This window comes from Salvelinus alpinus, chromosome 2 (assembly GCF_045679555.1).
Source record: "Salvelinus alpinus chromosome 2, SLU_Salpinus.1, whole genome shotgun sequence".
NCBI lineage: Eukaryota > Metazoa > Chordata > Actinopteri > Salmoniformes > Salmonidae > Salvelinus > Salvelinus alpinus.
Window position 1 is genome coordinate 97043939 of NC_092087.1, and position 26255 is coordinate 97070193.

Below are 26255 nucleotides of genomic sequence, written 5' to 3' on the forward strand. Positions count from 1 at the left end.
AGCTGGAGGTTGAATGTTTGAAGGGGTACGGGACTATATAAAGGTTTAGAGGGGGTACAGCTGGAGGTTTGAATGTTTGAAGGGGTACCGGACTATATAAAGTTTTAGATGGGGTACAGCTGGAGGTTTGAAGGGGTACGGGACTATATAAAGGTTTAGAGGGGGTACAGCTGGAGGTTTGAATGTTTGAAGGGGTACCGGACTATATAAAGTTTTAGAGGGGATACAGCTGGAGGTTTGAAGGGGTACGGGACTATATAAAGGTTTAGAGGGGGTACAGCTGGAGGGTTGAATGTTTGAAGGGGTACCGGACTATGTCAAGTTTTAGAGGGGATACAGCTGGAGGTTTGAAGGGGTACGGGACTATATAAAGGTTTAGAGGGGGTACAGCTGGAGGTTTGAATGTTTGAAGGGGTACCGGACTATATAAAGTTTTAGAGGGGGTACAGCTGGAAGTTTGAAGGGGTACGGGACTATATAAAGGTTTAGAGGGGGTACAGCTGGAGGTTTGAATGTTTGAAGGGGTACAGGACTATATAAAGTTTTAGAGGGGGTACAGCTGGAGGTTTGAATGTTTGAAGGGGTACGGGACTATATAAAGTTTTAGAGGGGGTACAGCTGGAGGTTTGAATGTTTGAAGGGGTACAGGACTATATAACGTTTTAGAGGGGGTACAGCTGGAGGTATGAATGTTTGAAGGGGTACGGGACTATATAACGTTTTAGAGGGGGTACAGCTGGAGGTTGAATGTTTGAAGGGGTACGGGACTATATAACGTTTTAGAGGGGGTACAGCTGGAGGGTTGAATGTTTGAAGGGGTACGGGACTATATAAAGTTTGGGAACCACTGGTCTAGGACAACAAGTAATGACAGAAGAGAAGCTGCATGTATCTAAGTATAGACCCAAGTTGACTAACAAATAGCCTTCCAAAATGTTCTAAATGATAAGCAGAAACATGGGCCTGTCTAAAAAGGTCAACATTTTTTGACACCATCTCTGACTGTACAGTGCAGTTTCTATATTAGCAGGTCAGGTTCGCTTTGTCACATGTAGTCAGGCTGTTGCAAATGGGTAATTAGCGGGCGGGTGAACAAACAGCATTTGACCTGCGCCTCAGTAACACGCCGACACACTTTTAACTCCCTCTCTCTGTCTGTCTCTAACAGGGGTTTCCTGGTCCTCAGGGACTGGTCGGCTTGCCAGGAGTTAAGGTAGGACTGTCCTAAATATGTTGTCAACATATACTGCATATTAAACATGTCAAAGTTAAGGTAGGACTGTCCTAAATATGTTGTCAACATATACTGCATATTAAACATGTCAAAGTTAAGGTAGGACTGTCCTAAATATGTTGTCAACATAAACTGCATATTAAACCTGTCAAAGTTAAGGGGTAGGTTGTGATTAAAACATGCCAACACAGAATGTATGAGATAGTTTATGTCAATATATCATACATTTCATGTACTGTATGTCAACATATATGAAACATGCCAACACACAGGAATATATGACATATTTATTTAACTAGGCAAGTCAGTCAAGAACAAATTCTTATTTTCAATGATGGCCTAGGAACAGTGGGTTAACTGCCTTGTTCAGGGGCAGAATGACAGATTTTTACCTTGTCAGCTTGGGGATTCGATCTTGCAGCCTTTCGGTTGCTAGTCCAACACTCTAACCACTAGGCTACCTGCCTCTAACCACTAGGCTACCTGCCTCTAATCACTAGGCTACCTGCCTCTAACCACTAGACTACCTGCCTCTAACCACTAGGCTACCTGCCTCTAACCACTAGGCTACCTGCCTCTAACCTCTAGGCTACCTGCCTCTAACCACTAGTCTACCTGCCTCTAATCACTAGGCTACCTGCCTCTAACCACTAGACTACCTGCCTCTAACCACTAGGCTACCTGCCTCTAACCTCTAGGCTACCTGCCTCTAACCACTAGGCTACCTGCCTCTAACCCCAAGGCTACCTGCCTCTAACCACTAGACTACCTGCCTCTAACCACTAGGCTACCTGCCTCTAACCACTAGGCTACCTGCCTCTAACCACTAGGCTACCTGCCTCTAACCACTAGTCTACCTGCCTCTAATCACTAGACTACCTGCCTTTAACCACTAGGCTTCCTGCCTCTAACCACTAGGCTACCTGCCTCTAACCACTAGTCTACCTGCCTCTAACCACTAGGCTACCTGCCTCTAACCACTAGACTACCTGCCTCTAACCACTAGGCTACCTGCCTCTAACCACTAGGCTACCTGCCTCTAACCACTAGGCTACCTGCCTCTAACCACTAGGCTACCTGCCTCTAACCTCTAGGCTACCTACCTCTAACCACTAGGCTACCTGCCTCTAACCACTAGGCTACCTGCCTCTAACCACTAGGCTACCTGCCTCTAACCACTAGGCTACCTGTCACCCCATATGCCAGATGATATGATGAGATATTTCAAATTAAAGGTGTAGGTTGTAATTAAAATGACCTATGCTTTGTCTCTCAGGGGCCCCAAGGGAAGAAAGGGTTGCAGGGACTACCTGGGAATGATGGACCTACCGTGAGTACTGCATACACACACACTAACACACACACACACACACGCTAACACACACGCTAACACACACACGCTAACACACACACACACACTAACACACACACACGCTAACACACACACACACACACACACACACTAACACACACACACGCTAACACACACACACACACACGCTAACACACACGCTAACATACACGCTAACACACACATATGCTAACACACACTCTAACAAAACTCACACATGCTAACAGACTTGCACACTCACATACAAACACATATTTGCTCTCATCCATATTATCTTATCCTCGTGTCTACAGGGTCACCCAGGGAGAGAGGGGACTCCAGGAGAGAAGGGACTACCGGTAAGTCTACCTGTGTGTGTGTGTGTGTGTGTGTGTGTGTGTGTGTGTGTGTGTGTGTGTGTGTGTGTGTGTGTGTGTGTGTGTGTGTGTGTGTGTGTGTGTGTGTGTGTGTGTGTGTGTGTGTGTGTGATGTTACTGACGTGTCTCTCTGTGTGTGTATAGGGCCCACCAGGAGTCCAGGGGCCTATAGGATATCCAGGATCGAGAGGAGTGAAGGTACATTCTAAATCTCTGTGTTCCATTCTGTTTGTTCTGATTCTCTGTCTCTGTGTTCCATTCTGTTTGTTCTGATTCTCTGTCTCTGTGTTCCATTCTAAGTGTGTATTCTCTGTCTCTGGGTTCCATTCTAAGTGTATATTCTCTGTCTCTGTGTTCCATTGTAAGTGTGTGTTCTCTGTGTTCCATTCTAAGTGTGTATTCTCTGTCTCTGTGTTCCATTGTAAGTGTGTATTCTCTGTCTCTGTGTCCCATTGTAAGTTTATATTCTCTGTCTCTGTGTTCCATTGTAAGTGTGTATTCTCTGTCTCTGTGTTCCATTGTAAGTGTGTATTCTCTGTCTCTGTGTTCCATTCTAAGTGTGTATTCTCTGTCTCTGTGTTCCATTCTAAGTGTGTATTCTCTGTCTCTGTGTTCCATTCTAAGTGTGTATTCTCTGTCTCTGGGTTCCATTCTAAGTGTGTATTCTCTGTCTCTGGGTTCCATTCTAAGTGTGTATTCTCTGTCTCTGTGTTCCATTCTAAGTGTGTATTCTCTGTCTCTGGGTTCCATTCTAAGTGTATATTCTCTGTCTCTGGGTTCCATTCTAAGTGTGTATTCTCTGTCTCTGTGTTCCATTCTAAGTGTGTATTCTCTGTCTCTGGGTTCCATTCTAAGTGTGTATTCTCTGTCTCTGTGCCTCAGGGAGCGGACGGAATTAGAGGAATGAAGGGAAGCAAAGGGGAGAAGGTGAGAGAGACACAGCTCTACCCTGAATTATCTCTGTGTTTTACACAGCTCTACCCAGAGTTATCTCACTGTTTTACACAGCTCTACCCTGAGTTATCTCTGTGTTTTACACAGCTCTACCCTGAATTATCTCTGTGTTTTACACAGCTCTACCCTGAATTATCTCTGTGTTTTACACAGCTTTACCCTGAATTATCTCTGTGTTTTACACAGCTCTACCCTGAGTTATCTCTGTGTTTTACACAGCTCTACCCTGAATTATCTCTGTGTTTTACACAGCTTTACCCTGAATTATCTCTGTGTTTTACACAGCTCTACCCTGAGTTATCTCTTTGTTTTACACAGCTCTACCCTGAGTTATCTCTCTGTTTTACACAGCTCTACCCTGAGTTATCTCTGTGTTTTACACAGCTCTACCCTGACTTATCTCTATCTTTTACAAATCAAATCAAACTTTATTTGTCACATGCGCCGAATACAACAGGTGTAGTGAAATGCTTACTTACAAGCCCTTAACCAACAATGCAGTTTTAAGAAAATCCCCAAAAAGTAAGAGATAAGAATAACAAATAATTAAAGAGCAGCAGTAAATAACAATAGCGGGGCTATATACAGGGGGTACCGGTACAGAGTCAATGTCAATGTCAATGTGCAGGGGGCACCGGTGTCAAGGTAATTGAGGTAATTATGTACATGTAGGTAGAGTTATTAAAGTGGCTATGCATAGATAATAACAGAGAGTAGCAGCAGCTTGGGGGGGGGGGGGGGGGGGGGCAATGCAAATAGTCTGGGTGACCATTTGATTAGCTGTTCAGGAGTCTTATGGCTTGGGGGTAGAAGCTGTTTAGAAGCCTCTTGGACCTAGAATTGGAACTCCGGTACCGCCATAAGGTAACAGAGAGAACGGTCTATGACTAGTGTGGCTGGAGTCTTTGACAATTTTCTGGGCCTTCCTCTGACACCGCCTGGTATAGAGGTCCTGGATGGCAGGAAGTTTGGCCCCGGTGATGTACTGGGCCATACGCACTACCGTCTGTAGTGCCTTGCGGTCGGAGGCTGAGCAATTGCCATACCAGGCAGTGATTCAACCCATCAGGATGCTCTCGATGGTGCAGCTGTAAAACCTTTTGAGGATCTGAGGACCCATGCCAAATCTTTTCAGTCTCCTGAGGTGGAATAGGTTTTGTCGTGCCCTCTTCACGACTGTCTTGGTGTGGTTGGACCATGTTAGTTTGTTGGTGATGTGGACACCAAGGAACTTGAAGCTCTCAACCTGCTCCACTACAGCCCCGTCGATGAGAATGGGGGCGTGCTCGGTCCACCTTTTTCCTGTAGTCCACAATCATCTCCTTTGTCTTGATCACGTTGAGGGAGAGGTTGTTGTCCTGGCACCACACGGCCAGGTCTCTGACCTCCTCCCTGTAGGCTGTCTCGTCGTTGTCGGTGATCAGGAATACCACTGTTGTGTCATCAGCAAACTTAATGATGGTGTTGGAGTCGTGCCTGGCCGTGCAGTCATGAGCGAACAGGGAGTACAGGAGGGGACTGAGCACGCACCCCTGAGGGGCCCCCTTGAGGATCAGCGTGGCGGATGTGTTATTCCCTACCCTTACCACCTGGGGGCAGCCCGTCAGGAAGTCAAGGATCTAGTTGCAGAGGGAGGTGTTTAGTCCCAGGGTCCTTAGCTTAGTGGGCACTATGGTGTGGAATGTTGAGCTGTAGTCAATGAACAGCATTCTCACATAGGTGTTCCTTTTGTCCAGGTGGGAAAGGGCAGTGTGGAGTGCAATAGAGATTGCATCATCTGTGGATCTGTTGGTGCGGTATGCACATTGGAGTGGGTCTAGGGTTCCTGGGATAATGGTGTTGATGTGAGCCATGACCAGCCTTTCAAAGCATTTCATGGCTACAGAGTTACAGGTCGGTAGTCATTTAGGCAGGTTACCTTAGTGTTCTTGGGCACGGGGAATATGGGGGTCTGCTTGAAACATGTTGGTATTATAGACTCAGACAGGGAGCGGTTGAAAATGTCAGTGAAGACACTTGCCAGTTGGTCAGCGCATGCTCACATCTCTACCCTGAGTTAACCTCGGTTTTACACAGCACTACCCTGAATTAGCTCTATGTTTTACACAGCACTACCCCAGAGTTATCTCTGTGTTTCTGACCTTGCAGCATGTTCTGTGTTCTGTGTTCTCTGTGTTTCTGACCTTGCAGCATGTTCTGTGTTCTGTGTTCTCTGTGTTCTGAGTTGTAGGGTGAGGACGGGTTCCCCGGCTCTAAGGGAGAGATGGGGCTGAAAGGTGACGGGGGTGATAACGGGGTCCCAGGGTCCAGGGGAGAGGATGGTCCTGAAGGACCTAAAGGACAGGCTGGACCGCTGGGGGAGGCTGGAACCGTGGGCATCGCTGGAGAAAAGGTAGGTGCTACACAGATGGGGTGTGTGTGTGTTGGTGGGAGATTTTAAACCACTGTTGTCTGCGCTAGCACACTGAGCTAAAGCCTAGGCATTACCTTGTATCAAAAAGTTATATGATGTCAACATTTACAGAAGACTCAATCTTCTCTGCTTCTATTCTCCTCCTCGCTCTCTCTCTCTCTCTCTCTCTCTCTCTCTCTCTCTCTCTCTCTCTCTCTCTCTCTCTCTCTCTCTAACAGGGTAAACTGGGAGTTCCAGGTTTGCCGGGGTATCCGGGACAAAAAGGACCTAAGGTGAGAGGAGTAAATATATCAAGTAAACAAATAAACATATTAGTTAACACAGAGAAGGCTAACACATTGAACGTAGCAGTAACACAGATAAGGCTAACACATTGAACGTAGCAGTAACACAGAGAAGGCTAACACATTGTTTGTAGCAGTAACACAGAGAAGGCTAACACATTGTTTGTAGCAGTAACAGAGAGAAGGCTAACACATTGTTTGTAGCAGTAACACAGAGAAGGCTAACACATTGTTTGAATGTAGCAGTAACACAGAGAAGGCTAACACATTGAACGTAGCAGTAACACAGAGAAGGCTAACACATTGTTTGAATGTAGCAGTAACACAGAGAAGGCTAACACATTGTTTGAATGTAGCAGTAACACAGAGAAGGCTAACACATTGTTTGAACGTAGCAGTAACACAGAGAAGGCTAACACATTGAACGTAGCAGTAACACAGAGAAGGCTAACACATTGTTTGAACGTAGCAGTAACACAGAGAAGGCTAACACATTGTTTGTAGCAGTAACAGAGAGAACGCTAACACATTGTTTGAATGTAGCAGTAACACAGAGAAGGCTAACACATTGTTTGTAGCAGTAACAGAGAGAAGGCTAACACATTGTTTGAATGTAGCAGTAACACAGAGAAGGCTAACACATTGAACGTAGCAGTAACACAGAGAAGGCTAACACATTGAACGTAGCAGGAACACAGAGAAGGCTAACACATTGAATGTAGCAGGAACACAGAGAAGGCTAACACATTGTTTGTAGCAGTAACAGAGAGAAGGCTAACACATTGTTTGAATGTAGCAGTAACACAGAGAAGGCTAACACATTGTTTGTAGCAGTAACAGAGAGAAGGCTAACACATTGTTTGAATGTAGCAGTAACACAGAGAAGGCTAACACATTGTTTGTAGCAGTAACACAGATAAGGCTAACACATTGTTTGTAGCAGTAACACAGAGAAGGCTAACACATTGTTTGAACGTAGCAGTAACACAGAGAAGGCTAACACATTGTTTGTAGCAGTAACACAGAGAAGGCTAACACATTGTTTGTAGCAGTAACGTTTGTGTGACTGTCAACAGGGTTCGGATGGTTTCCCTGGATCTATCGGAGTGTTGGGAGAGAAGGGGAAGAGGGTGAGTAGTAGAGCGAGGCTTTACCATAGGGGCTGTTCATACATTCAATCTGGAGTGCCACAGTGCACTCTGGGCGTTCCTAAATTCAGAGCGTTGTCAGATTGTCCGTTCATAAATTCAGAGTGTTTGGCTCTCGGAGCGTTCAGAGCGCAACACTGGCAGCTCTGGTCGAGGAGGAGGGTTGATCGGAGCATTCTGACCTCACAATGGCAGTCAAGCACCCGAGCTGACAACGTTGGCTAGCTTACTTTCTACTTCCAGACACCAATGAGAGAACACCTCACTCTGACCATTTTACTCGCCCTAGCAGAGCTGGTTAGGCTGTTTTCATGTTATCCAGAGCGTTGGTGACTGTAACTGTGCTGCTGGCAACAATTTAATTACGCTTTTTTGACAACATTTACCGACACCGGCCATATTCAACGGGTGTTGAGTGTTCATAAATTCATCAGTTATTCTGCGCTCTGGCACACTCGGACGAGGTGCTCTGAAATCATCGGAGTAGATAGCCAGAGTGAATTTACTAACACACCCATAGATATTTATAACATAGAGATCCTATGTGTAATTCTATGCCATATGGGCCCTGCTGGACATGGACACGTCAATATTTATTGTATTTATATTCTGTTTCTATGTAATTGAAACACACTTTCATCAAGTCGGTGCTATAGAAAACACAACGTTTATTGTCAAGTACAATATATTGTCAAATACAGTATATTGTCAGGTACAGTATACAGTATATTGTCTGGTACAGTATATTGTCAGGTACAGTATACAGTATATTGTCAGGTACAGTATATTGTCAGGTACAGTATACAGTATATTGTCAGGTACAGTATATTGTCAGGTACAGTATACAGTATATTGTCAGGTACAGTATATTGTCAGGTACAGTAAACAGTATATTGTCAGGTACAGTATATTGTCAGGTACAGTATACAGTATATTGTCAGGTACAGTATACAGTATATTGTCAGGTACAGTATACTGTCAGGTACAGTATACTGTCAGGTACAGTATACAGTATATTGTCAGGTACAGTATGCAGTATACTGTCAGGTACAGTATGCAGTATATTGTCAGGTTCAGTATACAGTATATTGTCAGGTACAGTATACAGTATATTTGCAGGTACAGTATACTGTCAGGTACAGTATACAGTATATTGTCAGGTACAGTATACAGTATATTGTCAGGTACAGTATATTGTCAGGTACAGTATACCGTATATTGTCAGGTACAGTATACCGTATATTGTCAGGTACAGTATACAGTATATTGTCAGGTACAGTATACAGTATATTGTCAGGTACAGTATACAGTATATTGTCAGGTACAGTATATTGTCAGGTACAGTATACAGTATACTGTCAGGTACAGTATACAGTATATTGTCAGGTACAGTATACAGTATATTGTCAGGTACAGTATACAGTATATTTGCAGGTACAGTATATTGTCAGGTACAGTATACCGTATATTGTCAGGTACAGTATACAGTATATTGTCAGGTACAGTATACAGTATATTGTCAGGTACAGTATACAGTATATTGTCAGGTACAGTATATTGTCAGGTACAGTAAACAGTATATTGTCAGGTACAGTATATTGTCAGGTACAGTATACAGTATATTGTCAGGTACAGTATACAGTATATTGTCAGGTACAGTATACTGTCAGGTACAGTATACTGTCAGGTACAGTATACAGTATATTGTCAGGTACAGTATGCAGTATACTGTCAGGTACAGTATGCAGTATACTGTCAGGTACAGTATGCAGTATATTGTCAGGTACAGTATACAGTATATTGTCAGGTACAGTATACAATATATTTGCAGGTACAGTATACTGTCAGGTACAGTATACAGTATATTGTCAGGTACAGTATACAGTATATTGTCAGGTACAGTATATTGTCAGGTACAGTATACCGTATATTGTCAGGTACAGTATACAGTATATTGTCAGGTACAGTATACAGTATATTGTCAGGTACAGTATACAGTATATTGTCAGGTACAGTATACAGTATATTGTCAGCTACAGTATATTGTCAGGTACAGTATACAGTATACTGTCAGGTACAGTATACAGTATATTGTCAGGTACAGTATACAGTATATTGTCAGGTACAGTATACAGTATATTTGCAGGTACAGTATACTGTCAGGTACAGTATACAGTATATTGTCAGGTACAGTATACAGTATATTGTCAGGTACAGTATACAGTATATTGTCAGGTACAGTATACAGTATATTGTCAGGTACAGTATATTGTCAGGTACAGTATACCGTATATTGTCAGGTACAGTATACCGTATATTGTCAGGTACAGTATACAGTATATTGTCAGGTACAGTATACAGTATATTGTCAGGTACAGTATACAGTATATTGTCAGGTACAGTATACAGTATATTGTCAGGTACAGTATACAGTATATTGTCAGGTACAGTATACAGTATATTGTCAGGTACAGTATACAGTATATTGTCAGGTACAGTATATTGTCAGGTACAGTATACAGTATATTGTCAGGTACAGTATACAGTATATTGTCAGGTACAGTATACAGTATATTGTCAGGTACAGTATATTAAACATATTTAAATGTTGTTAATTCATCAGTGGTGTATCCATGGTGACGGGCTGTATGGTGTACCCATAGTAACGGTCTGTCCTGTTTTCTCTTCCACAGGGTCCCGGGGGGGAAGCAGGCAGTGCAGGACAAAGGGGTCCTAACGTGAGTACTGTCTGTGTGTGTACGTGTGTGAGTACTGTCTGTGTGAGTACTGTCTGTGTGTGTACGTGTGTGAGTACTGTCTGTGTGTACTTTATGTGAGTACTGTCTGTGTGTGTACGTATGTGAGTACTGTCTGTGTACTGCGTGTGTGTACGTATGTAAGTACTGTCTGTGTGTGTACGTGTGTGAGTACTGTCTGTGTGTGTACGAATGTGAGTACTGTCTGTGTGTGTACATGTGCGTGTTTCTCTGTCTATGTGTGTTTATCTGTGTGTGTAATACTGTTGTTTTTCCTGCAGGGGCTGCGTGGGGGCCGGGGTGCCAAGGGACCAACAGGGAAGACAGGGGGAAAGGTCAGAGTTCAATCCATTCTAATCATTATGAGGTCATAATGATCCAGCAGTACTAGCCATAACACAGCATGCATCCCAAATGGCATCCTAAAAAGTAGAGCACTACATAGAGAATAGGGTGCCTTTGGTAAGGGTACCCTATTCCCTTTATAGTGCACTACTTTTGATTAGTGCACTACACAGAGAATAGGGTGCCTTTGGTAAGGGTACCCTATTCCCTTTATAGTGCACTACTTTTGATTAGTGCACTACATAGAGAATAGGGTGCCATTTGGAGCATAACCTCAGTCACACGGATTAATATTATAGTATATAGTATAGTATTCTATAAGTTAATAGTATAATATAGTATTCTATATAATATATAATATATATATATAATATAATACCCCATAATGACATCATAATACCCCATAATGACATCACAATACCCCATAATGACATCAGAATACCCCATAATGACAAAGCAAAAACAGATTTTTAGACATTTTAGCAAATACAATTTAAAAAAGGATCTCTCTGTACTTTGCTCCGTTCATTTTTGCCTCGATCCTGACTAGTCTCTCAGTCCCTGCCGCTGAAAAACATCCCCACAGCATGATGCTGCCACCACCATGCTTCATGGTCCCAGGTTTTCTCCAGACGTCACACTTGGCATTCAGGTCAAAGAGTTCAATCTTGGTTTCATCAGACCAGAGAATCTTGTTTCTCATGGTCTGAGTCCTTTAGGTGTCTTTTGGCAAAGTCCAAGCGACCTGTCATGTGCCTTTTACTGAGGAGTGGCTTCCATATGGCCACTCTACCATAAAGGCCTGATTGGTGGAGTGCTGCAGAGATGGTTGTCCTTCTAGAAGGTTCTCCCATCTCCACAGAGGAACTCTGGACGCACTGTCAGTGACCATCGGGTTCTTGGTTTAATCACTGACCAAGGCCCTTCTACCCTGATTGCTCAGTTTGGCCGGACAGCCAGTTCTAGGAAGAGTCTTGGTGGTTCCAAACTTCTTCCATTTAAGAATGATGGAGGCCACTGTGTTCTTGGGGACGTTCAATGCTGCAGAAATGTTTTGTTACCCTTCCGCAGATCTGTGCCTCGACACAATCCTGTCTCGGAGCTCTACGGACAATTCCTTCGACCTCATGGCTTGGTTTTTGCTCAGACATTCACTGTCAACTGTGGGACCTTATATAGACAGGTGTGTGCCTTTCTAAATCATGTCCAATCAATTGAATATACCACAAGTGGACTCCAATCAAGTTGTAGAAACATCTCAAGGATGATCAATGGAAACAGGATGCACCTGAGCTCAATTTGGAGTCTCATCGCAAAGTGTCTGAATACTTATGTAAATACGTTTATTTTTATATTTTATTTTGAAACATTTGCAAAAATTTCTCAAAACCTGTTGTCGCTTTATTATTATGGGGTATTGTGTGTATATTACTGAGGATAAAAAAAAATCTATTTTAGAATAAGGCTGTAACGTAACAAAATGTGGACAAAGTCCTGGGATCTGAATACTTTCTGTACAGATTTATATTCCGGACTCTGACATCACTCGTCCTAATATTTCTATATTTCTTGATTCCATTGCTTTACTTTTTAGATGTGTGTGTTTTGTTGTGAAATGTTAGATACTAATGCACTGTTGGAGCTAGGAACACAAGCATTTCGCTACACCCACAATAACATCTGAATATGTGTATGCGATCCAATACAGTTGTATTTGATTTGTTTGTTTTCCATGCTGCCTGTCACAGGGCTCCTCTGGACACGATGGACCCAACGGACCAACTGGAGACAGGGTAAGGACAGGAACGGCATGCTTCATTCATCGCTTTATTGATTGAGTGGTTAATTAGTTGATTGGCTGATTTGTTAATTAGTATATTTGTTGACTGGTTGATTGGTTGTGTAAGTGTTTTAATTGGTTGATTTGTTACTTGGGTAACTGGCTAATTACTTAATTGATTGAATTACGTGTTTGATTGGTTGGATGAGTGTTTGATTGATTGAATTACGTGTTTGATTGGTTGGATGAGTGTTTGATGAATGAATTGATGGACTGTTTGATTGATTAATTTATGTGTTGTCCAGGGGCCTCAAGGGCCACAAGGACGGAACGGGGAATCAGGACTCAAGGGACCCAACGTGAGTGACACACACACACACACACACACACACACACACACACACACACACACACACACACACACACACACACACACACACACACACACACACACACACACACACACACACACACACACACACACAAAATATTATACTATTGAGGACACTCAGTTCTGCTGTCATTGTAGTGTAACAGGATGTTGAATTGTGTGACTGTCATGTCCCTTCCTGTGTGTGTGTAGGGTCCAGCCGGGAAAGATGGACTTCCGGGTCACCCAGGTCAGAGAGGAGAGCCGGTGAGTAGAGGTTAAAGGTCACAAGAAGTTACCTAAATACACCTATCCATCCACTAATGTCTCTCTTGTTCTCTCTTGTTCTCTCTCCCTCTCCCTCCCCTCTCTCTCTCTCTCTCTCTCTCTCTCTCTCTCTCTCTCTCTCTCTCTCTTTCTCTTTCCCCCTTCTCTCTCTCTCTCTCTCTCTCTCTCTCTCTCTCTCTCTCTCTCTCTCTCTCTCTCTCTCTCTCTCTCTCTCTCTCTCTCCAGGGTTTCCAAGGAAAGACGGGACCCCCAGGTCCAGGAGGTGTTGTGGGGCCACAGGTGAGTCTGATTGGTTGCTATGTGTGTTCTCTCTAACCTGATTGGTCTGTTTGTGTTCTCTCTAACCTGATTTGTTGCTGCAGGGTAAATCAGGTGAGACCGGGTCATTGGGAGACAGAGGTCACCCCGGGTCACCTGGCGTACCGGGAGAGCAGGGCTTACCTGGCGCCGCCGGGAAGGAGGGAGCGAAGGTGATTCTTCGTCATCATCATCATCATCATTATGAATCATCATTGTTTTCACCTCGATAATCACCATTACCAGTCATTACAAGAATCATCTTCACTGGTTAGTTCAATTGACCTCATGAGCGTTCCACCAATCAGAGCTGTTGTTGTTGCTGTTTCCAGGGCGACCCGGGTGCAGGAGGGACTTCTGGGAAAGCTGGTCCTCCAGGACTCAGGGGCTTCAGAGGCAGCAGAGGGGCCGCCGGGGGCATGGTAACACACACACACACACACACACACACACACACACACACACACACACACACACACACACACACACACACACACACACACACACACACACACACACACAGAGACCGACAAAGAGACTGACAAAGAGACTGACACAGAGACTGACACAGACACAGAGACAGAGACAGACACAGATACTGACACAGAGACTGACACAGAGACTGACACAGCGATGGACACAGAGACTGACACAGAGACTGACACAGAGACTGACACAGATACTGACACAGAGACAGACAAAGTGACAGAGAGAGACACAGAGCCTGAAAAAGATACTGACAAAGAGACTGACACAGAGACTGACAAAGAGACTGACACAGAAACTGACACAGAGACTGACACAGAGACTGACAAACAGACACAGGGACTGACACAGAGACAGACACATACACAGATACTGACACAGAGACAGACAAAGACACAGAGACTGACAGAGAGACAGACACAGACACACACACAGATCCTGTGATGGTGTGATAGCAGTGTGTTCTCCCCAGGGTCCTGCTGGTCTGAAAGGAGGTGAAGGACCAGTCGGAGCAGCAGGAGCTATAGTGAGTCCTCTCTCCTCTCCTTCTACATCTGTCCTCTCTCTCTATTCCTCACTTCCTCTCTCTCCATCTGCCAACACAGACCCCAGACACACACTTCCTCTCTCTCCATCTGCCAACACAGACCCCAGACAGACACTTCCTCTCTCTCCATCTGCCAACACAGACCCCAGACAGACACTTCCTCTCTCTCCATCTGCCAACACAGACCCCAGACAGACACTTCCTCTCTCTCCATCTGCCAACACAGACCCCAGACAGACACTTCCCCTCTCTCCATCTCCAACACAGACCCCAGACAGACACTTCCTCTCTCTCCATCTCCAACACAGACCCCAGACAGACACTTCCTCTCTCTCCATCTCCAACACAGACCCCAGACAGGCACTTCCTCTCTCTCCATCTCCAACACAGACCCCAGACAGACACTTCCTCTCTCTCCATCTGCCAACACAGACCCCAGACAGACACTTCCCCTCTCTCCATCTCCAACACAGACCCCAGACAGACACTTCCTCTCTCTCCATCTCCAACACAGACCCCAGACAGACACTTCCTCTCTCTCCATCTCCAACACAGACCCCAGACAGGCACTTCCTCTCTGTCCATCTCCAACACAGACCCCAGACAGACACTTCCTCTCTCTCCATCTGCCAACACAGACCCCAGACAGACACTTCCTCTCCCTCCATCTGCCAACACAGACCCCAGACAGACACTTCCTCTCCCTCCATCTCCAACACAGACCCCAGACAGACACTTCCTCTCTCTCCATCTGCCAACACAGACCCCAGACAGACACTTCCTCCTTCTCCATCTCCAACACAGACCCCAGACAGACACTTCCTCTCTCTCCATCTGCCAACACAGACCCCAGACAGACACTTCCTCTCTCTCCATCTCCAACACAGACCCCAGACAGGCACTTCCTCTCTCTCCATCTCCAACACAGACCCCAGACAGACACTTCCTCTCTCTCCATCTCCAACACAGACCCCAGACAGACACTTCCTCTCTCTCCATCTCCAACACAGACCCCAGACAGACACTTCCTCTCTCTCCATCTGCCAACACAGACCCCAGACAGACACTTCCTCTCTCTCCATCTCCAACACAGACCCCAGACAGACACTTCCTCTCTCTCCATCTGCCAACACAGACCCCAGACAGACACTTCCTCTCTCTCCATCTCCAACACAGACCCCAGACAGACACTTCCTCTCTCTCCATCTCCAACACAGACCCCAGACAGACACTTCCTCTCTCTCCGTCTCCAACACAGACCCCAGACAGACACTTCCTCTCTCTCCATCTCCAACACAGACCCCAGACAGGCACTTCCTCTCTGTCCATCTCCAACACAGACCCCAGACAGACACTTCCTCTCTCTCCATCTGCCAACACAGACCCCAGACAGACACTTCCTCTCCCTCCATCTGCCAACACAGACCCCAGACAGACACTTCCTCTCCCTCCATCTCCAACACAGACCCCAGACAGACAGTGTGAAGATGTATAATGCACATATGTATATCCCCTCTCTCTCTCTGCAGGGGGCCGGTGGTGAGAGGGGTCCTCCAGGGTCGGCCGGTGCCATTGGTCAGCCTGGGAGGGCAGGGGCTGTGGGTGGACCTGGACCAATGGGAGAGAAGGGGGAACCGGTAGGTACCTTTAAATGTATTCCATATTGTGAGTTCTGAGTTCTGAGTTCCGTTTTCTGAGTTCTGAGTTCCATATTCTGAGTTCCGTATTCTGAGTTCTGAGTTCCGTATTCTGAGTTCTGAGTTCCGTATTCTGAGTTCTACGTTCCGTATTGTGAGTTCTGAGTTAGGTATTCTGAGTTCTGAGTTCCATATTGTGAGTTCTGAGTTCTGTGTTCTGAGACCCTATAGTTCCAGAGTTGTGTGTAGGTAATGTAACTGTCTGTCTGTGTGTTGTGTTGTCCCAGGGAGGGGCGGGCCCCATTGGACCATCAGGACAGGATGGAGACCAGGGACCTCTAGGACTACCTGGAGCTGCAGGCCCTGCAGGCCCCCCAGGAGAGGATGGGGATAAGGTAACATGGCCCTGTCCCTGTGTGTGTGTGTTGTTGTTGTTGTTGTGTGTATCTGAAGGCATTTATTGTGTGTGTGTGTAGGGAGAGACTGGAGGACCAGGACAGAAGGGCAGCAAAGGAGACAAAGGAGAATCAGTGAGTCTACTGAGATAATTACTACACCAAATCTACACCAATATTACACTAATACAGTACTACACCAATACTATACCAATACCACACCAATACGACCCTAATACTACACAAACACTACACAAGTACTACATAATACTACACTAATACTACCACAAGACCACTCTAATACTGCGCCAATACTACCCCAATACTGCCCTAATACAACACGAATACTACCCCAATACTGCCCTAATACTACACTAATACTAAACCAATACTACCCTAAAACTACACTAATACTACACAAATACCAAATATTAAACCATTTAGTCTCATGAACCTTGTTATAGCCTGTTATCTACCTAGTAACTAACTAATATTGTCTGTGTCTCCATAGGGCCCCACAGGACCAACCGGTGGCCAGGGCCCGATGGGGCAGTCAGGAGTTCCTGTGAGTCTGTTGTACAACCACATACCTGTACTGTTTCTCTAGTCTAAAGGTTTCATTTTGAATATTGAAAGTAATCTTCTCCCTCTCCTCTCCTCCCTAAACCTTCTCCCTCTCTCTTTCTCACTCTCCCCTCCTCCCCTTTCCCTCCCCTTCTCCCCCATCTCTCTCCTTCCTCCCCTCCATCCCCTCCTCCCTACACCCTCTCTCTCTCCCCCGACCCTCCTATATCTCTCCTCTCTCTCTCTCTCTCTCTCTCTCTCTCTCTCTCTCTCTCTCTCTCTCTCTCTCTCTCTCTCTCTCTCTCTCTCTCTCTCTCTCTCTCCCCCCCTCCCCATCTCTTTCCTTCCTCCCCTCCATCCCCTCCTCCCTACACCCTCTCTCTCTCCCCCTGACCCTCCTATATCTCTCCTCTCCTCCCTACCCCCATTATCTCTCTCTCTCGCTCTCTCTCCCCCCGACTCTTCTCTCTCTCTCTCGCTCTCTCTCTCTCCCCTCCTCCCCTTTCCCTCCCCTTCTCCCCCGTCTCTCTCCTTCCTCCCCTCCATCCCCTCCTCCCTACACCCTGTCTCTCTCCCCCGCCCCTCCTACCCCCTCTTCTCTTCTCTCCTCTCCCCCCTCCTCTCTCCCAGGGTGTGGATGGGGAGTCAGGTCCCAGGGGCCAGCAGGGAATGTACGGGGCCAAGGGTGACGAGGGTCTCCGGGGATTCAAGGGCTCCAAAGGACCCATTGGACTACAGGTGAGACACACACACACACGCACACGCACGCGCACGCACGCGCACACACACGCGCACACACACACACACACACACACACACACACACACACACACACACACACACACACACACACACACACACACACACACACACACACACACACACACACACACACGCACACACAGGTGAGTCAATATTCCCATGTGATATTGTCTTGGGTGGTATTGCTGTAGTCATGGTAATTGACATCCTTACAACTTTAGTTTGTCAATCAACTGTTTATAACAATTATAAACGTGAGGTTGTGTGTTTCCTAGGGGATGCCTGGTCTTCCAGGAGAGAAGGGGGAGAGCGGACACACCGGCTTGATGGTGAGGTCACATCCTGTCTTTATGACACTGTTTCCTGTCAGCCTACTGATTCAGATACAGGAACTAGATAGAGGTTTGGAACTAGATAGGTGAGTGGTGGATGGAGATTGATTGGTGATTGTGACATCACTAATCCACATAATGAAACTAGGTCTATTGATGATCTGTTGATTGATTACTATAATTACTGTCTTTTCCTATCAGGGTCGTCCAGGTCAGTTTGGTCCCAGAGGGCCACAAGGGCCTAGTGGGGGACAGGTGAGTACACACACACACACACACACACACACACACACACACACACACACACACACACACACACACACACACACACACACACACACACACACACACACACACACACACACACACACACACACACACACACACACACACGCACACACTAACCTGTCCTCTGTGTGTTGTGCAGGGTGCTCTGGGCAGACCAGGTGGGGCTGGACAGCCAGGGGTAAATGGAGAGAAGGTAAGCAGAGAGTCACTACTGTGGTGTTCTGGACACGTGTTCACTGGGATATTATGTGTCTGTGGAAGAGAGGGGCTAAGGGAGGAGTGTTATGATGTCATCTCTTTCTCTTTCTCTTTTTGTCTCTCTCCCTCCCTCCCTCCCTCTCTCACTTTCTTTCTCTCTCTCTCTTTCTTTCGTTCTCTCTCTCTCTCTCTCTCTCTCTCTCTCTCTCTCTCTCTCTCTCTCTCTCTCTCTCTCTCTCTCTCTCTCTCTCTCTCTCTCTCACTCTCTCCCTCTCTCACTCTCTCTACTCTCACTCTCTCTCTCTCCCTCCCTCCCTCCCCCTTTCTCTCTCTCTCTCTCTCTCTCTCTCTCTCTCTCTCTCTCTCTCTCTCTCTCTCTCTCTCTCTCTCTCTCTCTCTCTCTCTCTCTCTCTCTCTCTCTCTCTCTCTCTCTCTCTCTTTCTCTCTCGAAGGGGGAGGATGGAGAATCGGGAGACCCAGGACCCGTTGGTGTATCAGGAGGCAGCGTAAGTCTGGAATACACTGCCATCAGACACACATAACTGCACCACCTATCACACTTTCACAAAAGTCATGAAGACGTGGCTAAAGGTCAGTCAGATTTGTGAACATAATCCCTAGCTGTGTATTGCAGCTTTCCATGTTGTCTGCTGTCTGTAGCTTTTGAGGTGTGGAAACACTGCTTTTATGGATTTTGTCTTGTTGCTTTTTGTCCTATGTTTCTCTGTCTGCATGCCATGTCTTGCTTGTCCTATGTTCCTCTGTCTGCATGCTATGTCTTGCTTGTCCTATGTTTCTCTGTCTGCATGCCATGTCTTGCTTGTCCTATGTTTCTCTGTCTGCATGCTATGTCTTGCTTGTCCTATGTTTTTCTGTCTGGATGCTATGTCTTGCTTGTCCTATGTTCCCCTGTCTGCATGCTATGTCTTGCTTGTCCTATGTTCCTCTGTCTGCATGCTATGTCTTGCTTGTCCTATGTTTTTCTGTCTGCATGCTATGTCTTGCTTGTCCTATGTTTTTCTGTCTGCATGCTATGTCTTGCTTGTCCTATGTTGCTCTGTCTGCATGCTATGTCTTGCTTGTCCTATGTTTTTCTGTCTGCATGCTATGTCTTGCTTGTCCTATGTTTTTCTGTCTGCATGCTATGTCTTGCTTGTCCTATGTTTCTCTGTCTGCATGCTATGTCTTGCTTGTCCTATGTTTCTCTGTCTGCATGCTATGTCTTGCTTGTCCTATGTTGCTCTGTCTGCATGCTATGTCTTGCTTGTCCTATGTTTCTCTGTCTGCATGCTATGTCTTGCTTGTCCTATGTTTCTCTGTCTGCATGCTATGTCTTGCTTGTCCTATGTTGCTCTGTCTGCATGCTATGTCTTGCTTGTCCTATGTTTCTCTGTCTGCATGCTACGTCTTGCTTGTCCTATGTTTCTCTGTCTGCATGCTACATCTTGCTTGTCCTATGTTGCTCTGTCTGCATGCTACGTCTTGCTTGTCCTATGTTCCCCTGTCTGCATGCTATGTCTTGCTTGTCCTATGTTTTTCTGTCTGCATGCTATGTCTTGCTTGTCCTATGTTTCTCTGTCTGCATGCTATGTCTTGCTTGTCCTATGTTTCTCTGTCTGCATGCTATGTCTTGCTTGTCCTATGTTGCTCTGTCTGCATGCTATGTCTTGCTTGTCCTATGTTTCTCTGTCTGCATGCTATGTCTTGCTTGTCCTATGTTGCTCTGTCTGCATGCTATGTCTTGCTTGTCCTATGTTTCTCTGTCTGCATGCTACGTCTTGCTTGTCCTATGTTTCTCTGTCTGCATGCTACATCTTGCTTGTCCTATGTTGCTCTGTCTGCATGCTACGTCTTGCTTGTCCTATGTTGCTCTGCGTGTGCTCACTGCTCAATGATTGTCTGTATTGTTTTTAAGGGACTGAGGTTGAAAATGAGCCGGCTGGCTAAAACCGGCACTTTTACTGAAACGTTGATTAATGTGCACTGACTGTCCCTGTAATAATAACCTCAAACTCAAAGTCTATACTCCTCATCTTCTTCTTCTTCAACATAATCATCATCATCCTCTCATTGGGTCAAAAACATGATCCTCCTAATTGTCATCTCTCTATAAAAGAAATCAGCATAGTAATTAGAGGAGTGTTATCAACAGCACAGAGTCCAAGAGAACATTCTGGAAGATAATCACAGGTCCTTTCATCTTGTTCATTTTGGATCAACTTCAACTCCCCCTCTCTCTGTCCCCCGCCTCTCTCTCTGTCCCCCGCTCCTCTCTCTGTCCCACGCCCCTCTCTCTGTCCCACGGCCCTCTCTCTGTCCCACGCCCCTCTCTCTGTCCCTCTCCCCTCTCTCTGTCCCCCGCCCCTCTCTCTGTCTCACGCCTCTCTCTCTGTCCCCCGCCCCTCTCTCTGTCCCCCGCCCCGCTCTCTGTCCCACGCCCCTCTCTCTGTCCCCCGCCCCTCTCTCTGTCCCCCGCCCCGCTCTCTGTCCCACGCCCCTCTCTCTGTCCCCCGCCCCTCTCTCTGTCCCGCGCCCCTCTCTCTGTCCCCCGCCACTCTCTCTGTCCCCCGCCCCTCTCTCTGTCCTCTGCCTCTCTCTCTGTCCCGCGCCCCTCTCTCTGTCCCCCGCCCTTCTCTCTGTCCCCCGCCCCTCTCTCTGTCCCCCGCCCCTCTCTCTGTCCCCCTCCTCTCTCTCTGTCGCCCACCCCTCTCTCTGTCCCCCGCCCCTCTCTCTGTCCCCCACCCCTCTCTCTGTCCCCCACCTCTCTCTCTGTCCCCACCTCTCTCTCTGTCCCCACCTCTCTCTCTGTCCCCCGCCCCTCTCTCTGTCCCCCGCCCCTCTCTCTGCCCCCCCCTCTCTCTGTCCCCCGCCCCTCTCTCTGCCCCCCCCCTCTCTCTGCCCCCCCCCCCCCCTCTCTGTGCCCCCCCCCTCTCTCTGCCCCCCCCCCCCCTCTCTCCACCCCAGGGAGATATAGGTGACCAGGGGGAGAAGGGGGACTCAGGTCTCTCTGGAGCAGCAGGGCCCCCAGGAGCCAGAGGCCCTCCAGGAGAGGACGGGGCCAAGGGAAACTCTGTGAGTTACATATGAACACTGTACATTCTCACATAATACACACTCACCCTTTCATAATAATCTTATCTCTCTCTCTTTCTCTCTCTCGCTTCTCTCCCTCCTCCTCTCTCTCTCCTCAGGGTCCGATTGGTTTCCCAGGAGACTCAGGACAGCCAGGGGAGGCAGGACCTAACGTGAGTGTTCCATCCTTCTCTCCACTGTTCCCCGGCACTGAACATACCACCTCTATTACAGGGGGAAGCTAAGTCTTTCTCTCTCTCTCTCTCTCTCTCTTGGTCTGTTCTCTCTCTCTCTCTCTCTCTCTCTGTCTGCTCTTTCTCTCTCTCTCTCTCTGTCTGTCTGTATGTTCTCTCTACCTCTCTCTCTCTCTCTCTCTCTCTCTCTCTCTCTCTCTCTCTCTCTCTCTCTCTCTCTCTCTCTCTCTCTCTCTCTCTCTCTCGCTCTCTCTCTCTGTGTCTCTGTGTCTCTCTGTCTTACAGGGGGAGGATGGAGGTCCTGGATCCAAGGGAGATGCTGGAGATACAGGGAAATCAGTGAGTGTTTCATATGTCTGGTATATCATCTGTATAAGTGTATATGTGAAGGTTCAGACAGCGTTCCAACCCACACAGATCCATTAAATCAGTTCCGTCTGTGACCAACCACTCCTAAATCAGTTCCTTCTGTGACCAACCACTCCTAAATCAGTTCCGTCTGTGACCAACCACTCCTAAATCAGTTCCGTCTGTGACCAACCAGTCCTAAATCAGTTCCGTCTGTGACCAACCCCTCCTAAATCAGTTCCGTCTGTGACCAACCACTCCTAAATCAGTTCCGTCTGTGACGAACCACTCCTAAATCAGTTCCGTCTGTGACCAACCACTCCTAAATCAGTTCCGTCTGTGACCAACCAGTCCTAAATCAGTTCCGTCTGTGACCAACCACTCCTAAATCAGTTCCGTCTGTGACCAACCACTCCTAAATCAGTTCCGTCTGTGACCAACCACTCCTAAATCAGTTCCGTCTGTGACCAACCACTCCTAAATCAGTTCCGTCTGTGACCAACCACTCCTAAATCAGTTCCGTCTGTGACCAACCACTCCTAAATCAGTTCCGTCTGTGACCAACCACTCCTAAATCAGTTCCGTCTGTGACCAACCAGTCCTAAATCAGTTCCGTCTGTGACCAACCACTCCTAAATCAGTTCCGTCTGTGACCAACCACTCCTAAATCAGTTCCGTCTGTGACCAACCACTCCTATATCAGTTCCGTCTGTGACCAACCCCTCCTAAATCAGTTCCGTCTGTGACAAACCACTCCTAAATCAGTTCCGTCTGTGACCAACCACTCCTAAATCAGTTCCGTCTGTGACCAACCCCTCCTAAATCAGTTCCGTCTGTGACCAACCCCTCCTAAATCAGTTCCGTCTGTGACAAACCACTCCTAAATCAGTTCCGTCTGTGACCAACCACTCCTAAATCAGTTCCGTCTGTGACCAACCCCTCCTAAATCAGTTCCGTCTGTGACAAACCACTCCTAAATCAGTTCCGTCTGTGACCAACCACTCCTAAATCAGTTCCGTCTGTGACCAACCACTCCTAAATCAGTTCCGTCTGTGACCAACAACTCCTAAATCAGTTCCGTCTGTGACCAACCCCTCCTAAATCACTTCCGTCTGTGACAAACCACTCCTAAATCAGTTCCGTCTGTGACCAACCAGTCCTAAATCAGTTCCGTCTGTGACCAACCCCTCCTAAATCAGTTCCGTCTGTGACCAACCACTCCTAAATCAGTTCCGTCTGTGACCAACCACTCCTAAATCAGTTCCGTCTGTGACCAACCACTCCTAAATCAGTTCCGTCTGTGACCAACCACTCCTAAATCAGTTCCGTCTGTGACCAACCAGTCCTAAATCAGTTCCGTCTGTGACCAACCCCTCCTAAATCAGTTCCGTCTGTGACCAACCACTCCTAAATCAGTTCCGTCTGTGACCAACCACTCCTAAATCAGTTCCGTCTGTGACCAACCCCTCCTAAATCAGTTCCGTCTGTGACCAACCCCTCCTAAATCAGTTCTGTCTGTGACCAACCCGTCCCAGAGAGATGGAGTTTGTTGGAGTCTCCTGCATCTGATTGTCTCATTGTTCAGACGTTTCAGGTGTTTTCTACAACGTGAGCGGTGTCATTGTTGTTTTCTGTAGGGTCCACCAGGAGCATCAGGGGAACCCGGCCCCTCAGGACCACCGGGACGCAGGGTGAGAGAGACAGAGTGTCACTGGGTGTTAGTCAGTTCATATGTAATTGTCATTACCTTAAATATTCATCTATTTCCTGTTAGGGTCACCTGGGTAAAGAAGGGAAGCAGGGGAAAGCAGGGATGAAAGGAGCGAAGGGCTCTCCGGGGTTGGAGGGTCTCCTGGGGAAGACAGGACCGGTGGGAGCCCAGGGGCATTCTGGTAAACCAGGTCCTAGTGGTCTCAGAGGGATCCCTGGCCCAGCGGTGAGCAGACACACCCTGACCCCTGACCTGTCAACTCATGACCACACAATAAGCCAGATGTACTATACTGCCAATGCAAAACTTCATCAATGACAATACAGTTAAAATAAAAATACATGACTCTCTCTCTCTCTCTCTCTCTCCCTCTGCTCCCTCTCTGCGCTCTCTCTCTCTCCCTCTCTCTCTCTCCCTCCCCTGTCTCTCTCTCTCTCTCTCTCTCTCTTCCTCCCTCTCCCTCCCCCCTCTCTCTCTCTCTCTCTCTCCCCTCTCTCCCTCCCCCTGCTCTCTCTCCTTCTCCTCTATCTCTCTCTCTCTCTCTCTTTCTCTTCTTCTCTCTCTCTCCCCCTCTCTCTCTCTCTCCCTCTTTCTCCCCCCCCCCGCCCCCCTCTCTCAGGGGGAACAAGGTTTAAATGGACCACCAGGTGTAACAGGACCACCAGGACCCATGGTAAAACAACAGTCTACACCTTTATCCATCATCCATCTCTTCATCCTTCCATCCCACTCCATCCATTGTCCCTTTCTCCACAGTCTACAGCCCTGTCTCAGAGTTTACTAAGGCTGGTTTACTAAGGCTAGTTTACTAAGGCTAGTTTACTAAGGCTAGTTTACTAAGGATAATTTACTAAGGCTAGTTTACTAAGGATAATTTACTAAGGCTAGTTTACTAAGGATAATTTACTAAGGCTAGTTTACTAAGGATAATTTACTAAGGCTAGTTTACTAAGGATAATTTACTAAGGCTAGTTTACTAAGGATAATTTACTAAGGCTAGTTTACTAAGGCTTTGTCCCAAATGGCCCTAGATCTATGTACCCTGATCTAAAGTAGTGCACTATATAGGGAACAGGAAGACCTATGTGCCCTGGTCTAAAGTAGTGCACTATATAGGGAACAGGAAGACCTATGTGCCCTGGTCTAAAGTAGTGCACTATATAGGGAACAGGAAGACCTATGTGCCCTGGTCTAAAGTAGTGCACTATATAGGGAACAGGAAGACCTATGTACCCTGGTCTAAAGTAGTGCACTATATAGGGAACAGGAAGACCTATGTGCCCTGGTCTAAAGTAGTGCACTATATAGGGAACAGGAAGACCTATGTACCCTGGTCTAAAGTAGTGCACTATATAGGGAACAGGAAGACCTATGTGCCCTCGTCTAAAGTAGTGTACTATATAGGGAACAGGAAGACCTATGTACCCTGGTCTAAGGTAGTGCACTATATAGGGAACAGGAAGACCTATGTGCCCTGGTCTAAAGTAGTGCACTATATAGGGAACAGGAAGACCTATGTGCCCTGGTCTAAAGTAGTGTACTATATAGGGCATAGGAAGACCTATGTACCCTGGTCTAAAGTAGTGCACTATATAGGGAACAGGAAGACCTATGTACCCTGGTCTAAAGTAGTGCACTATATAGGGAACAGGAAGACCTATGTGCCCTGGTCTAAAGTAGTGCACTATATAGGGAACAGGAAGACCTATGTGCCCTGGTCTAAAGTAGTGCACTATATAGGGAACAGGAAGACCTATGTGCCCTTGTCTAAAGTAGTGTACTATATAGGGCATAGGAAGACCTATGTGCCCTTGTCTAAAATAGTGTACTATATAGGGAACAGGAAGACCTATGTGCCCTTGTCTAAAATAGTGTACTATATAGGGAACAGGAAGACCTATGTGCCCTGGTCTAAAGTAGTGTACTATATAGGGCATAGGAAGACCTATGTACCCTGGTCTAAAGTAGTGCACTATATAGGGAACAGGAAGACCTATGTACCCTGGTCTAAAGTAGTGCACTATATAAGGAACAGGAAGACCTATGTGCCCTGGTCTAAAGTAGTGTACTATATAGGGAACAGGAAGACCTATGTGCCCTGGTCTAAAGTAGTGCACTATATAGGGAACAGGAAGAACTATGTGC

At 46.7% G+C, this 26255-nt stretch overlaps 1 protein-coding gene across 2 annotated transcripts in view; it reads left to right on the plus strand.

Annotated features, from left to right (window-relative positions):
• The window catches only part of LOC139568349 (collagen alpha-1(XI) chain-like), a 93249-nt gene that overhangs the window by 58705 nt on the left and 8289 nt on the right, over positions 1-26255 (plus strand). For both annotated transcript variants that reach the window (XM_071390110.1, XM_071390109.1), the window contains exons 23-54: positions 1169-1213; positions 2511-2564; positions 2879-2923; positions 3086-3139; positions 3824-3868; positions 6126-6287; positions 6527-6580; positions 7669-7722; positions 10434-10478; positions 10778-10831; positions 12590-12634; positions 12927-12980; positions 13205-13258; positions 13505-13558; positions 13642-13749; positions 13909-13998; positions 14535-14588; positions 16139-16246; positions 16534-16641; positions 16723-16776; positions 17153-17206; positions 17836-17943; positions 18243-18296; positions 18501-18554; positions 18727-18780; positions 19238-19291; positions 21750-21857; positions 21977-22030; positions 22337-22390; positions 24037-24090; positions 24174-24335; positions 24730-24783. In XM_071390110.1, coding sequence (XP_071246211.1) covers positions 1169-1213; positions 2511-2564; positions 2879-2923; positions 3086-3139; positions 3824-3868; positions 6126-6287; positions 6527-6580; positions 7669-7722; positions 10434-10478; positions 10778-10831; positions 12590-12634; positions 12927-12980; positions 13205-13258; positions 13505-13558; positions 13642-13749; positions 13909-13998; positions 14535-14588; positions 16139-16246; positions 16534-16641; positions 16723-16776; positions 17153-17206; positions 17836-17943; positions 18243-18296; positions 18501-18554; positions 18727-18780; positions 19238-19291; positions 21750-21857; positions 21977-22030; positions 22337-22390; positions 24037-24090; positions 24174-24335; positions 24730-24783 — 2205 coding nt within the window. The remainder of the gene's footprint in view (positions 1-1168; positions 1214-2510; positions 2565-2878; positions 2924-3085; positions 3140-3823; positions 3869-6125; positions 6288-6526; positions 6581-7668; positions 7723-10433; positions 10479-10777; positions 10832-12589; positions 12635-12926; positions 12981-13204; positions 13259-13504; positions 13559-13641; positions 13750-13908; positions 13999-14534; positions 14589-16138; positions 16247-16533; positions 16642-16722; positions 16777-17152; positions 17207-17835; positions 17944-18242; positions 18297-18500; positions 18555-18726; positions 18781-19237; positions 19292-21749; positions 21858-21976; positions 22031-22336; positions 22391-24036; positions 24091-24173; positions 24336-24729; positions 24784-26255) is intronic.